A 16,101-nucleotide genomic window follows, 5' to 3' on the forward strand; every position below is an offset into this window, starting at 1 on the left:
GATGGGTTTAAAGAACTGTTGGTAACTGAGCTAGATTAAATCAGAGTCTCAAGACAAACAACAAAGGGTTTCATGAGGAAGTTATATGCTGCCGGTTACCTACTTTTTTAAAAATATGAAATACTACACTGCCACAGAGTAGGAACTCAATGGTTTGTGCCTGCAATTAGTCACTTCAGGCAATTCCCAAAAGCAAGGAGAAGTAATATTCTTACCATTCCCATACAACCCTTAATGGTCTGATGCAAGTATGAAACAATCAGGTCAGCTGCTGATTCATTTCGGTAGGGGAATGGTACACAAGAGTAAATAACTTTTTAAAATATATTTTCCACAAGTATTAAATAATTTAAACTAACTGCTTCTCCATGTCTGACTCAACTCCTTGAAGCACAGTCATCAAGAAACGTAACAAAATATGGAGTTCTGAAAACTGACAGTGAAAACAAAAACTTGAGTCTTTAATAGCTGAAAAGTGTTGGAAATGCCTGAAGGAAACTGGAATGTTCTGGTGGCTCAAAGCAAGTGTACAAGTTTAACTTTGAAGATCCAATGCAGCAGGTAAATAAAAAGGCAGAAAATAGCACACAACCTTTCAGAACAGAGGAGATATTTTAACAAAGACATGATCATGTACTGAGAATGAATGATACAGCCTTGCCTAAACGAGATTTAGACTCTTGACCCCAAGGAACACAAGAATTAGGAGCCGGAGCAGGCTATTTGATCCCTTGAGCCTGTTCTGCCATTTGAGAACTTCATGGTTGATCTGATTATGGCCTCAACTCTACCTTCCTGTCTACCGCCTATAACTATTGACTTGTTTACCAATCAAGAATCTACCTAACTCAGCCTTAAACATACTCAATGACCCTGTCTCCACTACTCTCTGGGGAAGAGAATTCCACAGACTAATGACCCTCAGAGGAAAGATTTCTCATAATTTCCATCTCAAATGAGACCCCCTTATTTTTAAATAGTGTGCCCTAGTTCTAGTCCCTCCCATCCAGGGAAACATCCCCTGAATATCCACTCTGTCAAGTCCCCTCAGGATCTTATATATTTCAAGATCACCCCTCATCTTTTAAATACCATTTTGGTGTAGAAACATAGCATACAAACTCTTTTGCGAAGTGTAAACCATTAATCCCAATGCAAATTATTTGCTAAAGACAGCCTAGGATAGAAATGATGTTGTTACTTTGCCACCCTTTATGCAGAGGTCCAGGATAAATTAAACTAATTAAAGCAAAAAATACTAAAATGGCAGGGTAATAACCTTACATTTCATCAAGTTCTGTTTCCATACAATGGGAATCTCAGCACTTATTTTTTAAAAAAGTTTATCTGCCCCATTTCACTCGCCTATATCTTCACATTCCAACCTAATCCCAAGAGAAATGACAAACAAATCTCTTAGCAACATGGCTATTTGGACACAAGGTCATTATTAGCAGATTGTTGTGCAAAACTTCAAATTACCAGCCATTTACAAAATAATAGTGACAATAATGGTTGTGAAGCACATTAAAACATCCCAAGAATATAAAGTGCTCAGGATGGATGGAAGTTCATTTTTTCTTTGTATATAAATTGCCAACCACATACCGTTCATTGTGATCTCATAGGGTTCCAGTTTGAGGATTTTCTCCTTAAAAAGCTGCTGTTGAATATCGCTCTCCAAGTCTCCATGTCCTTTGGTAAACCATTCAAAACACAACTGGAGAAGATTTGTTCAGAAAATAATTAAATTTCCAAATTATTGAATGGTGTTTCCTTTGAAAAATACTGAAGTTTACATGCAATAATAAAAATTTACTAATTGACCAATGCCTTTAAAGAAAATCAAATCTTTTACAATCTCTTTTATATTTACCATAACCATCCCTGAATGCAGAAGCAGTGAGAACAACAATGTCAGATCCACCCCTGGCAAGGGTTGACAGTAAAAAGGGGTTCTAAAGTTAAATGCCAGGGTTATGAAAGGAGGAATATCTAGAGATGTGATAATAGTATAGAGCACAACAAATCATGCAGATCAATAAATAATACAAAAACGCTGTACCTCTCGATCTAGTTCACAAATATCTGTTCCAGACACCAAGCACTCCCAAATCTCCTTGGCACGGTTCCAGCCTATGTAAAGGCTGGCTTCTTGAAGAAAAAATGCAAGAAACCTCAGGTGTGCTTCTAGGTACTGTGGTAAAAACAGAGACAAGACAGCAAAATACCATTAGCACTGAAGCAACAGCAAAAAAGAATTTTGTTGATTCTGGTGTGAAAATTTGACTAATATTTATTCATCAATCGACATCACAAAAAACTTCATTGCATTGCTATTTGTGGGTGCCTGTTTCCTACATTACAACAGTAGCAACATTTAAAAAAGACTTAATTGGCTATAAAGTCCTCTGAGACATCTAGTGGTAGTGAAAAACACAAAATAAATGCAAGTCTTTCTTTCTTTAACATGCTTTAGGTGCTACACAAGGAAATTACTTAACAAATTTTGGACACTTGACAAAATGCAATTATATAATAGGGGAATGGCATTCACATACTGGGGAGAAGAAATACTGTGTGGTGGATTATAGTTTAATTAGGACTGAAATGCATTTTGCTAAAATTTTAAAGAAAAACAAAATTCCAGACTTTCAGAACATAAAAAAGCCTAGAGTGAAAAAGAACCATTCAACCCATCAAACCAGTTCCATCCAAGCACATCTATCGTTATATCAATGCCTGTAATGCCAATATTCCCTGCACAGCATCCGTTGACCATCTACTTTAGAAACATTGATAATCTTTCCCGATCTCCCTAAAAATAAAAATCAGGCAGTGTTAAAACTCTCCCTCGCTGCCTGTTCTCAACAGATATCAGTCAAGTTCCTTTTATAGATGTTAATTAACCTCACATCATCTCCCTTTCTGGGAGTTTGTTCTACATGTACTTAACTATTGGGATAAATGTTCTCATTTCCAACCTTGATCGAGACTTGTGAATGTTTTTACTTCTGTGCTTGCTGTCCAAAATAAATAGTTTGCTTCCTGCTTGGCTATATGTTTTATTACTGTGAAGACCTATATCATATTTTTCTTCAGTTTAGCAGATATAAATTGTCACTTGAGCCTTACTTCGCAACTTAGCCTGCTAAAACTAATATTCTGGCCACTCTTTGCTGAAGTCTTTCTAAAATCCATAACAAAAAAAATTGGAAATAAACATCAGTTAGCATCTGCAATGAGAAAATATAAGTTCTGATGAAGAGCTATATTCATAACATGAACTTGTCTTTTCTCTTCACAGGACACTAACGGAGCTGTACATTTTCTAATTTTATTTCAACTTAAAAGCTCAATCTACAATTACCAATCCAAAAAATTGAGAAAAATCAACGGGGTCAAAGCAGAGAAAAAACAACCTTGTTTCTGAATATTAAGCTGAGGGAGGAAACTAAATATTGTATATTCTCAATTGAAGAAACAAACAACATTGCCCCTTTAATTCAATGAGCTATTCCTTACTCAGGGTTAAACAGATCTTACAGTAAATTTTTTAAAGATTTAAAGGTTCAAATCAGAAATAATAAATCGAGGGATGATCCTTTCAGTCAATAGGCTATAATTTAATGTCAGGTGCAGATTAATTTAGAAAGATCAGTTATCAGTGTTAACAAAGTGTTTATGGCGCAAGGAACAGAGTTCAAGTCCAATCTGAAGGACATTTCAACTTCATTACAATGAGAACTAGGAATTGCTAATATGAAAAATGAAACTTCCTGCATAAAAACTTAAGAGCAGTGCTGCTCTAGATAAAATGATGGCAGCAATTTTGCTAAAGTTTTAAAAGTTCCAAAGGAACAGTCTAAACATCAGCTTCAATAAAGGTATTATAAAATGGCAGCAAGCTGGCACAGGTCAGTGCTCAATAATTCGGGCATCCCAAATTCAAACCAGTACTTACACAGAATGATTTTTGGTTTAAACAAACTTCTAACATCAGACCTGTATAATACCTGCCATACTTTGTGCCCATTCATTTGGTACATAAACTGGTTAACCCCACATTTAAAAAAAAAAATTCCATGGTTATATTACAAATAGAATGTACACGTTGTGAATTTTCCCCAAAACACTTACATCTTGATGTGTGTATCTACCATCTACGATTGTCAACCCTGTCAGTCCTCCTGCACCAGCTGCAGAAACAGCTAGTCGGTGGCAAGCCACAAGGCTACTTGTAACCAGCTTCACTATTTCAAAGTTCTTCTTCAAATCTTGGACAATGCTCTGGAAGAACAGAAACAGAAGAAAAACACTAAAAGCCAGCCACATTTTACATTAAATATACATCATTGAAGGATTGGGTACCATGGTCCTCTCGGCTTGAGAAGTCAAGATAAAATAAAACAGGTTTCCTCTCTTCATAACAGCTGTATTGGCCTTAAGTGAAATCGGTTTGGGCAATTCAAGGCCCTAATACATGAAATATCAGTAAGAAAAGTCACTCATGGAAGCTATAATGATAACGGGGACATTGGGAAAGAGATATAATCCAGGAATTTAAAATATGAAGGATATGAATTAGGTTAAAATACCAATATTATAACAAACTGGCATGGCTCAAAATGACAATCATAATTCGAAGGAATTCATAAGTCCCATGCCAAACTCCTGGCACAAATCTGTTGAATAGATCCAAAGTCAAACACAGTTAAAACTTTTTCACTGACTTCTTTGTAAATAAAGTGACAATATTTATCAAAGGGATTAGCACAAGATGCAAGTGTTCAAATATAGTTGAATACCCTAAACATAATGGTTCCAGTCCCACTTGATCTATGATTGCGCTCACAGTAGAAAGCAACCATCAGGGTGAGTAATGTGAATTACAATGCTCAATTGCTAGCCTGACTTTTTAACTCTTGGAATAACGTAGGTGAAAACAATGGCCCTGAACTTCCGTGGAATGACAATCAGAGTCGGATTGCCATTCCGTTCCTAGCTTTTTACCCTGAAATCCAACCGCTTCTTTCTCTCCCGACCTTCCAATTCAGGCCGGGCGACAAATGTCTAGTGCAATGGGTTCCCGAGGCTTCGTGTTGAAGGCTAGAGAGTCGGAGGTAAGGGAGCTACAACCCCTTAGCACTAGCTGACATAAAGCAGGTAAATTTAAAGGGCCAGCCACTTTGAGAAGCCAGGGAGAAAGTAAGTTTGTAAGATAAGTGGGTTGTAAGATAAGTGGGTAGGATTGGGAGTGGGGGTTGGGTGCAGTCTCGTGGGAATGTCAGTACCAAAGTTACCCAGGAGTGGTTTTAAATCTCTAAACTCTTCCTGGGTAACTATTCTGGTAAGACAGCAAGAACTATCCGAAGTTTACGATTTATATCATACTTTCAGATGGTTCCAGTTGCAGGGCAATTGCCCAACAGAAGTTTAAACTTCCCGAGCAATTGCCATGCAATCCTTACCTGGGGACTTCTGGTAGGGGTTTCCCAGTGCATCTTTGGGGTACCCCCACCCCAGTTACGATGCCCCAGAGCTCGGAAGTTACGGGCCAATGTTTTCACTGGCACTTAGTAGATTTAGAAATACAGGAGCTGCTTAATATTTATAATTTTAAAAGTTGCTAGATATTGAAAGAAATCTCAGATATGATCCTCAAAAATCCACAGCTAGCACCAAGTCCAATGTTACCAGCCCCCAAATTTGCTGCTCAGGATTCTGACACCTGCAGAAAGCCATTACCAAAACAAGCTAAGAAAGCATGGGAGCACAGCTTCTGCTTTGTTACCAAGCCAGAAAGGAAGTGGAATCAAATGAGGCACTCAAAATCTACAGAATACAAGCGTGTGCCAAACAATTTAATGCAGACAAATGCAAAACACTGCATATAGGAAGGAAAAAAAAACAAACACACATACTCTACGAATATGATAAAATAGCATTGGATGAAGCTGAAAGAGGCCTTGGATTCTTAGTGGACTGCATGCTTAACAGGTGCAACAAATAAGAGTTACAAGAAACAAAGTTAATAGGATCTTGAGCTACATAACTAGAATAGTAGAACCCAGAGGAATCAGGAAATCCTTCTTTACCCAGAATGATCAATACTTAGAATGGAGAAACGATTAAGTGCCATTATTGGGGGAGGGTGGCGAAAGAGGTGGGGGGGTGCAAAAAGAGGTTTGGAGGGCCTTTTCGGATGCATGAATTAAGACGGGCCTTCACTGACTCAAAATCTCTTTGATCTTGCAAGTGATTATGTTCCTATTATAGAGGCCAGAGGGGGTAGAAACTGAGATGGAATTAGAAGCTAAAACACTAGTGAGTGAGTCTGGAAGGCAGAGGAAGCATAGGCTAGATAAGAAAGTAGTGAGTTTGGCAAGGCTAAATCGAATATATTTTATTGCAAGGAGCCTGAGGAATAAGACAGGCAAGCTGAGGGCACAGATAGGCACGTGATATCATAGCTATGACCGAGATTTGGCTAAAAGGGCAGGTTTGGCAGCTCAACATTCGTGGTTATAGGGTATTCAGACGAGATAGAGAGGGGGATAGAAGAGGGGGGTGGGGGGGTTTGCAATATTGATCAAGGAATCATTTATAGCAGTGAGGAGGGATGATATCTTGGAAGGATCATCAAATGAAGCCACATGGGTAGAAGTAAAAAACACAAAAGGGGCAAACACGCTGTTGGGTGTGTAGTTTAGGCCCCCAAACTGTCAAGGAGAAATAGAGGGTCAAATACGTAATCAAATTTCAAAGAAGTTTAAGAATAATTGGGCAGTAATAGTAGGGGGTTTTAACTACCCAAATATTAACTGGGATAGTTTTAGCGTGCAAGGTAGGGAGGGAGCATAATTTTTAAGTTGCATCCAGGAGAACCTTTTTATCCAGTACGTAGAAAGCCCAACAAGGGAGGGAGCAGTTCTGGACCTAATATTCAGAAATGAGCCTGGGGAGCATTTTGGAGATAGTGACCATAACTCAGTTAGATTTAGGATAATTATGGAAAAGGATAAGGTTGGGCCAGGAATAAAACTTCTAAACTGGGGAAAGGCTAATTTTACTAAAATGAGATGTGATTTGGCCCAAGTGGACTGGGAGCAGCTACTTACAGATAAAACTATGTCAGAGCAGTGGGAGGCATTCAAGGAGGAAATAGCGAGAGTACAGGGCAAAAACATTCCCATAAAGACAAAGGGGGGACCAAGTCCGGAGAACCCCGGATGTCAAGGGGCATAAAGTTTAGGATTAAGAAAGAAAGAGAAGCTTATGGCAGATACCGAGGGCTTAATACGGCAGAGTCCTTAGAGGAGCATAAAAAGAGCAGAGGGGAACTTAAAAAGGAAATTAGGAAAGCTAAGACAGAACATGAGGAAGCACTAGTGGGTAGAATAAAAGAAAACCCAAAGCGATTTTTTAAATATATAAAGAGCAAGAGAATAACTAGGGAAAGAGTAGGGCCAATCAGGGACCATAGAGATAATCTGTGTGTGGACCTGGAAGTCGAGGGAGCAGTGCTCAATGAATACTTTGCATCGGTCTTCACAATGGAAAAGGATGACGCAGATATGGACATCAGGTGGAGGACTGTGAACTATTAGAGGAAATTAATGGAGAGAGAGAGAAGGTACTAGTGGGTATAACAGCCTTAAAAGTAGATAAATCTGCAGGCCCGGATGAGATGCATCCCAGGCTGTTGAGGGAGGCAAAGGAGGAGGTATCAGGGGCTCTGGCAGTAATTTTCAAATCCTCTCTAGTCACAGGTGAGGTACCAAAGGACTGCTAACGTTGTCCCATTATTAAAAAAGGAAGGGATAGACGAGGAAATTACAGGCCAGTCAGTCTAATGTCGGTAGTGGGAAGTTTCTAGAAAGAATTCTGAGGGACAGAATATATCTGCACTTGGAGAGACACGGATTAATCAGGGAAAGTCAGCTTGGATTTGTTAAGGGAAGGTCGTGTTTGACAAATTTGATTGAGTTTTTTGAGGTAACTAGGAGTGTTGATGAGGGTAATGCATTTGATATGGTGTACATGGACTTTAGCAAGGCTTTTGATAAGGTCCCTCATGGCAGACTGGTCAAGAAAGTAAGAGCCCATGGGATTCAAGGCAAAGTGGCACGTTGGATCCAAAATTGGCTGAGAGGCAGGAAGCAGCGGGTGATGGTAGAGGAATGTTTCTGCGACTGGAAGTCTCTTTCCAGGTGGGGTTCCGCGGGGCTCAGTGCTGGGGCCCTTGCTGTTTGTGGTGTACATAAATGATTTGGACTTAAATGTAAGGGGTATGATCAAGAAGTTCACGGATGACGCGAAAATTGGTAGGGTGGTAAATAGTAAGGAGGATGGCCGTAAACTGGAGGATATCAGTGGACTAGTCAGGTGGGCAGAGCAGTGGCAAAAGGAATTCAACCCAGAAAAGTGCGAGGTAATGCACTTGGTAAGGGCTAACAAGGCAAAGGATCACACCACGAACAGTAGGACTCTGGCAAGTACTGAAAATCAGAGACACCTTGGTGTGCATATCCATAGATCCCTGAAGGTAGCAGGGCAGGTAGATCAAGTGGTTAAGGCGGCATATGGGATACTTGCTTTTGTTAGCTGAGGCATAGGATACAACAACAAGGTGGTTATGCCGGAACTGTATAAAACACTGGTAAGGCCACAACTGGAGTACTGCGTGCAGTTCTGGTCACATTATAGGAAAGATGTGATTGCACTGGAGAGGGTGCAGAGGAGATTTACCAGGCTGCTGCCTGGGCTGGAGGGTCTGAGCTATGAGGAAAGATTGGATGGGCTGGGGTTGTTCTCCTTGGAGCAACGAAGGTTGAGTGGGGGCCCGATAGAGGTGTATAAGATTATAAGGGGCATAGATAGGGTAGATAGGAAGGCACTTTTTCTATTAGTAGAGGGGTCAATAACCAGGCGGCATAGATTTAAGGTAAGAGGTAGAAGGCCAAGCGGGGAGTTGAGAAATTTTTTCACCCAGAGGATGATGGGAGTCTGGAGCTCACTGCCTGAAAGGTTGATTGAGTCAGAAACTCTTGTAACATTTAACTATTTAGATATTCACTTGCATTGCCGTAGCCTCCAGGGCTATGGGCCAAGCGCTGGAAAATGGGATTAGTGTAGTCAGATCTTTGTTGACCAGCGTGGACACGATGGGCCAAATGGCCTCCTTCTGTGCTGTAGACGTCTATGAGGTCAACTTAACTCAAATTCAGATCCTAGGCATGGGCTGGCACCCATTAGGGCCTACCATGTCTGCAGATGTACTAGTGGAGATTAGTTTTTAAAGTTGCAGTATACCAGCAAAAGGCACTTTGTCCAGCCAGAAGCACCCTACTGATTAAAATATTGGCTCGGAAAGCTATCTGAAGCTGATCAGGATGAACTCAATCCCTAGTAACAGTCGAACCCTTCATGTCTATCTAGTGAGCCAGGCTAGCTGGTCTATCAACATTTGCCAACATAACAGTGACTACTTCAAAAGTAATTATTTGACTATGAAGGACTTTGGCATGTACAGACTATATAAAAGCAAATAATTTATTTTCTTCAATAGTGCAGATTTGCCTAATGCAGGTACCAGATTAGCAAGTATACCACAGAAGGATGGCTTAATTCCAATCTTTCATTGGCATAAACCTTACCATGAAGACACTTCAACCCAAAGGGATTCCTGCCATGAAAGGTACCAAATAAATCCAAGCTCCTTCTTAATTCATTAACCTACACTGGAACGTTGTTACCAATAAAGAAGGAATAAATTATATTTTGCCCCTTCTTGGGAAGGTCCTGGAAGACTGCAGCCAGACAAAGGTAATCAGGATCCCAGGTATTGATAGGAAAATAATTTGGATGGATGTTGCTTTTATCTTCCAATCAATATCCTTGAGATTTCGTAGTAAACTGTGCAAAGCTACAACTGGACACCCTTTGGTCAGTTCATTATTCAAGATAGCGAGTTAGATATGCTGGTTTCCCAGATGAGTCCGTAAACACCACAACATCTGCTACAAGAAGGCAATTCTTCCAAAACTGCCTAGAAAAGACAATCCGAGGTGTTACTATCTCATCCAACACGCGATTGTGCGTGGCTCATGTCAAGTTCTTAAAACACAAACTAAGGAACAATGGTTTATTGCAAAACAAAAACTTGTCTATTGTAAACACTGAAATTTACCAGCAACAGATTACACCATCATGAGTTAATTTCATAAACAAAAGTGATGATTTTCCTGCAAGAATTCTTAGTTTACCCTTTTTGGATTCAAGGTATCGGCCCAATATCAGCAGACAATTAAGGAAAGAAATTGAGAGGCTGGTGTAGGAAAGTTCATGTTTAACAATAACTTTTTAGTTTAGTTATGTGTAATGACCAAGTAATCAAAGCATATGAATCAATTAACCTAATATTATATTAGATTAATACGCTGTTCAACTGCAAGCGCTGTTCAAATTCTAAGTGTCATCCAGGGGCCTAAGCAGGGAGATGACAGCTATCCACTGGCAGGCACCTATATAATTAACTAAGGAAACTAACTAGCTTGAACCGGTCTTGCTGTAGCTGGGCTCAGCTAGTCCCTTGGATTAGAACATATAAATTCAGGCATTCTCAATGCGACCAGCACTGGGTGTGTGGCCCTAACATAGTGAGTGTGTTTGGGGAGCTGAGGTAGTTTAGCGAGGAGGGGAGGGAGGTGCTCTTTTGCATTTTCTAACTTTTTCATCTGTAGGAACTGGTTCTTGCTTTGCGGCTTGAGTTGCTTTGGCTCAGAGTCATTGAGTTGCAGGTTGAGTTGTGGACACTGCAACACATCAGGGAGGGGGAAAGTTACCTGGACATTTTGTACCAGGAGGCAGTCACACCGTTAAAATAGGATCTTCTGATTCGGAAGGTGGTCAGGGACAGGAGGGTGTGACTGCAGCTGAGGCAGGCAAGAATACCCAGAGGGCAAGAGTGTAGGAGTGTCAACCTCAGTTGTCCAGCGGGTTAAAGGTTCTTTCAGCTTGTCTGGATGAGAGTGGGGGCTGCAGGGTGGATGAGCTAGCAGACCATGACATTTTGGTACAGGAAGCCATACAAGTGGGGGGAGCACAAAGCAATGTAGTGTTAGTAGGGGACAGTATGTTAAGGGGTATGGACTGTTCTATGCAGCAAGGAGCAAGAGTCCAGACGGCTATTTTGCCTGCCTGGAGCCAGGGTTCAGGACATTTGCTTAAGGCTGGAGAGGAACTTGCAGTGGGAGGGGGAGGATCCAGTAGTTGCCGGAGGATCCAGTGGCCATGGTCCATGTAGGTACCAACAAAGGAGGTTCTGCATAGTCAGTATGAGGAGCTAGGCACCAAATTAACCTGGACCTCAGAGGTAATTTCTGGATTATTACCTGAGCACCTGAAAATTGGCATAGGACAAATAAGATTAGAGAAATGAATGTGTGGCTCAAAGACTGGAGTTCGAGAAGTGGGTTCCAGTTCGTGGGGCATTGGCACCAGTATTGGGAAAGTGGAATTAAACAGGTATTTTGCATCGGTCTTCATTATAGAGGACACATCCCAGAAATAGCTGTAAATCAGGAAATGGAAGGGAGGGAGCAACTCAGGAAAATTACAATCACCAGGGAAATGGTATTGAGCAAATTGTTGGGGCTGCGGGCTGACAAATCCCTGGGCCCGGATGGGCTTCACCCTAAGGTTTTGAAAGAAGTGGCTGGTGAGATAGTTGATGCATTGGTTTTAATTTTCCAAAATTCCCTAGTTTCAAGGAAGATTCCATTAGATTGGAAAATAGCAAATGTAACCCCCTTATTCAAAAAGGGAGGGAGACAGAAAGCAGAAAACTACAGGCCAGTTAGCCTAACATCTGTCATAGGGAAAATGTTAGTAGCTATTACTAAAGATAGCAGGGCACTTAGAAAAATTCAAGGGAAACAGGCAGAGTGAACATGGTTTTGTGAAAGGGAAATTATGTTTAACCAATTTATTGGAATTCTTTGAAGCTGTCACATGTGCTGCAGATAAAGGGGAGCTGGTGGGTGTACTGTATCAAATGCCTTCTGGAAATCTAAGTAAAGTGCCACATCAAAGGTCATTGCAGAAATAAAAACTCATGGTGTAAGGGGTAACATATTGACATGGATAGAAGATTGGCTAGCTAACACGAAGCAGAGAGTTGACATAAATGAGTCTTTTTCTGGTTGGCCGGATGTGACAAGTGGTGTGACACCGCGATCAGTGCTGGGGCTTCAATTTTTACAATTTATATAAATGACTTGGATGAAGGGGGCGTAAGGTATGGTCGCGAAATTTGCTGACTACACAAAGATAGGTAGGAAAGTAAATTGTGAAGAGGACATAAGGAGACTATAAAGGAACATAGATAGGTTAAGTGAGTGGGCAAAGATCTGGCAAATGGAATAAAATGTGGGCAAATGTGAAATTGTCCATTTTGGCAGGAAGAACAAAAAAAATTACCTAAATGGAGTGAGATTGCAGAGCTCAGATTCAGGGGAATCTGGGTACCCCAGTGCATGAATCATAAAATGCTAGTATGAAGGTACAGCAAGTAATTAGGAAAGCTAATAAAATGTTATCGTTTATTGTGAGGGGAATTGATTACAAAAGTTGGGAGGTTATGCTTCACTTATGTAGGGAAATGGTGAGGCCACGTTTGCAGTACTGCGTACAGTGCTGGTCTCCTTCTTTAAAGAATGATATATATGCATTATAAGCAGTTCAGAGAAGGTTTACTACACTAATACCCAAAATGGGTGGGTTGTCTTATGACGAAAGACTGGACAGGTTAGGCTTGTACCTACTGGAGTTTAGTAGAGTAAAAGGTTACTTGATCGAAACTTTTAAGATCCTAGGGGTCTTGACAGGGTGGATGTGGAGAGGATGTTTTCTCTTGAGGGAGAATCTAGAACTAGGGGCCAATGTTTAAAAAATAAGGGGTCATACATTTAAGACAGAGATGAGGAGAATTTTTTTCTCTGAGGGTTGTGAGTCTTTGGAACTCTCTTCCACTCAAGGCAGTGAAGCAGTGTCTTTGAATATTTTTAAGGTAGAGGTGGGTAGATTCTTGATTAACAAGGGGGTGAAAGATTACCAGGGGTAGGGAGAAATGTGGGTTGAGGTTACAATCAGATCAGTCATGTTCTTATTGAATGGCGGAGCCGATTCAACTAACCGAGTGGCCTACTCCTGCTCCTAATTCTTATGTTCATATATGCTACTTGATTGTAATTAATATCACTGTTTCCATGTGGCTGCATCCTCTTTCTGTGAATAAGTAACCGCATCGTTTCTTGACAAGTGAAATGTACCACGTGGCCCAAGGACTGTGCAAAGCTACACTTGCATAGTTTAATTGCAGGCTGTTGCTGCAAATACTGTCGAGGTTGAACGGACATCAGTCTGGAACTGTTACAATCCCTAGCAATTAACACTTTTCGATTTGTACTTGTTACCTATGACTCAAAGGTGTGAGGAGAACAGCTATGAGATTTTAAGCCTTCAACCCTGTGTCTTAAATTAGCTGTCTTTTAACTTGTAGTGCCTTAAAAAGCAGTCATTTTCTTGTAATTTATATAATGAGCCTATGCATTGCTTTGGTTCTATAAAATCAAGAATTAAGCTGTAATTAGTTTTGTAAATAGTTTTCTCTCTTGTTACTTATGAACATATATCAACTAAATATATCCTGCTGCATTTTGTAAGTGTATCTTGCTACCTCATCTTTACAAACGGATTGTCTTAATGCATTGATTTTACACATGCTTTGTGTAAAATTTATACATGAAGTAACTTGTAATTTCTGTATTGAAGGCTGTGTGCCACTCTGTTCTCTTTTATTTTAATTAACTTGTGCCAAGCATCAATAGTCACAATATAACTCAACATCAGTGAAGTAATTCTTTTTGCAAAAACACTGATAAGCATCCTGTCTTAATGAGAATTCAATAGGACATCCAGTATTGATACCTATATCTCAATTAGGCACCTGGACGATTAGCCCAGAAGTTAATCATCAGTACTTGACACTACATGTTCACTTATCTCAAATAAGATGACAAAGAAACCATTTTAAAGGCGCTCCATTATCTTAATAGAAATCCGTCACATTTAATGAAAGGGCAGAAAAACACTATGAGGAAACTGGCACCTTAACCGGTCAGGAGATAACAGGAAGTGACATCTCTAGATGACCATCACCCCATGAAACCAGAGACTAATCAGGCACTAGCTAAACTAATCAGAGACTGATCATGCACTGCCCAAACCAGAGTCCAGAAACATCACTGATCACGAGGGTGGACTATGTATCATAAAGGAATAATAAACACAAGCTTCCAGCAGCAAGACAAGCAGAGTAGGAAGATGAAGAATTGAAGAAGTTGCAGGGAAGAGAGATTTCATGCATGATGTGAACAGAAGAACAAAGTCCAAGGGACAGGAGCCAGCCCATGTGTTGAATACTTCCAAGGCTGAACTGGGTGTCAAGACCAGCATGATGTCAGTAAAGTCATTGTCTAACTTTGTTACTTAATAAATATTTCCTGAATTACGTCACTGACTAGACTATCTTGTGTTGCCTGAATGGTCAAAGTTTCAAAAGAACAAATTAATAGTGAGTTAAGATTCATAGAATCAGAGTCCAGATACCCCAAAAACTCTGAAAAACTAGTCCAGAGGCTTAGTAGGCACAAACACAAATTAGGGGTATAATATCGTAGCTCCAATTGTTCTAATTGTATTGAGTAAGGCTCCATGCTGGCAGAATGTCACTATTTCTGCTCTCTAATGTTAACCACTAAATTTTACTGTGGTTCCACTTTCTTCAATCTGAAGAAACGAGAATAGTGATTTTCTGAAGTGGGCTGGTGCAACAACGTGATGACTTCACACTACACAGTCATGTCCAGGATTCTCTACTTCAATTGTCTGATTTAAGCTGACCCCATGTGTTTTAGAAGAGGGCCAGAGAACATGTTAGACTTCATCCAAGGAGAAAAAAAATGACTACATCTACCATCATATATCTTCAGTTTATTATTCCAATATTTTAGAGTTCTGGGAAGAACTAATCCTTGAGCCTCATCAGCTGAGAAGTGAATTGCTAAAATGTTGCAGAAAATAATTTTTACTTCATCAGCATTAAGATTGGGGAGTGGTGAAGTTACCATCTGACATGCATGTTAATGCATGTGTTGTGCTCTGAAAATCAATGTGGGAACCAGATAGTGGCAGTTAGAATATTAAAATATCTAAAGAATGTTGAATTGTGATTAAATCTTACATGTTAATACAGTACATAAAATGAAAGCTCTGAAGTGTTTTCTGGAATGCTCATTTAAATTGGTGAAAAAAATTCCTTAAAGAATACAACAGCTTTAAAGTGCAGAAACCCTATGAGTAGAATTGGAATTTTACTGCTTCAGCCATCTGCAGCACTGAGCTGGATGTCAATGAGAATTAGTTGCTTTGTGAGCATCTTGTCTGCCAGACTTACCTTTAATAGCTTTCCTCTTATTGGATTAAAGTTCTAGAACCCTTAGGTTCCTCCATCTTATTCAGAGGCCATTATAGGTCAAAATCTACTTTTTACCTTGTCTTGTTTCTGACAGCTCTGCTTGATGAAGGATCTGGTAATCTCATGAAGCTGACGCAAAGCTGGAACCACCCATACTGGCTGCTGGTTATTTTGCTGGGAGGACTGAGAAGAAAAAGCACAATTTGCAACACAAAAAAATCCAAGAAGTTTTTACTGCAGTTTGAACAATACTAAATATTTAAAATATTTACAGATCTACTGGAGATTAAATTTTAGTTCCCATTCAGTGATTGCATCAGCATACATCAATGGAATATAGCAGCTTGGCTGACCACCCTTTACAAATAAAATTATCTACTTTGCGCACAGAAGTTAATTTTTATAATTAAAATAGCATTACATGTTTCAGTTATCAAACAAGAGTGGGGAAGTGGTGAATATCATCACAGGCTTCAAATGGCTCCTTAACCCAAGTTTATCTGTGCAGTCCTCACAGTTGGGAGACATTTGATCTCCAAGCCAGGATCTGATCGTTCTAG

At 40.0% G+C, this 16,101-nt stretch overlaps 1 protein-coding gene across 2 annotated transcripts in view; it reads right to left on the reverse strand.

Moving 5' to 3' along the window:
* usp24 (ubiquitin specific peptidase 24) overlaps window positions 1–16,101 on the reverse strand; it is a 200,138-nt gene that overhangs the window by 118,318 nt on the left and 65,719 nt on the right. For both annotated transcript variants that reach the window (XM_078560934.1, XM_078560933.1), the window contains exons 16-19: window positions 15,617–15,724; window positions 4,141–4,290; window positions 2,066–2,197; window positions 1,609–1,720 (exon numbers count right to left, since the gene is read on the reverse strand). In XM_078560934.1, coding sequence (XP_078417060.1) covers window positions 1,609–1,720; window positions 2,066–2,197; window positions 4,141–4,290; window positions 15,617–15,724 — 502 coding nt within the window. The remainder of the gene's footprint in view (window positions 1–1,608; window positions 1,721–2,065; window positions 2,198–4,140; window positions 4,291–15,616; window positions 15,725–16,101) is intronic.

Source organism: Cetorhinus maximus, chromosome 17, assembly GCF_964194155.1.
Source record: "Cetorhinus maximus chromosome 17, sCetMax3.hap1.1, whole genome shotgun sequence".
Taxonomy (NCBI): Eukaryota; Metazoa; Chordata; class Chondrichthyes; order Lamniformes; family Cetorhinidae; genus Cetorhinus; species Cetorhinus maximus.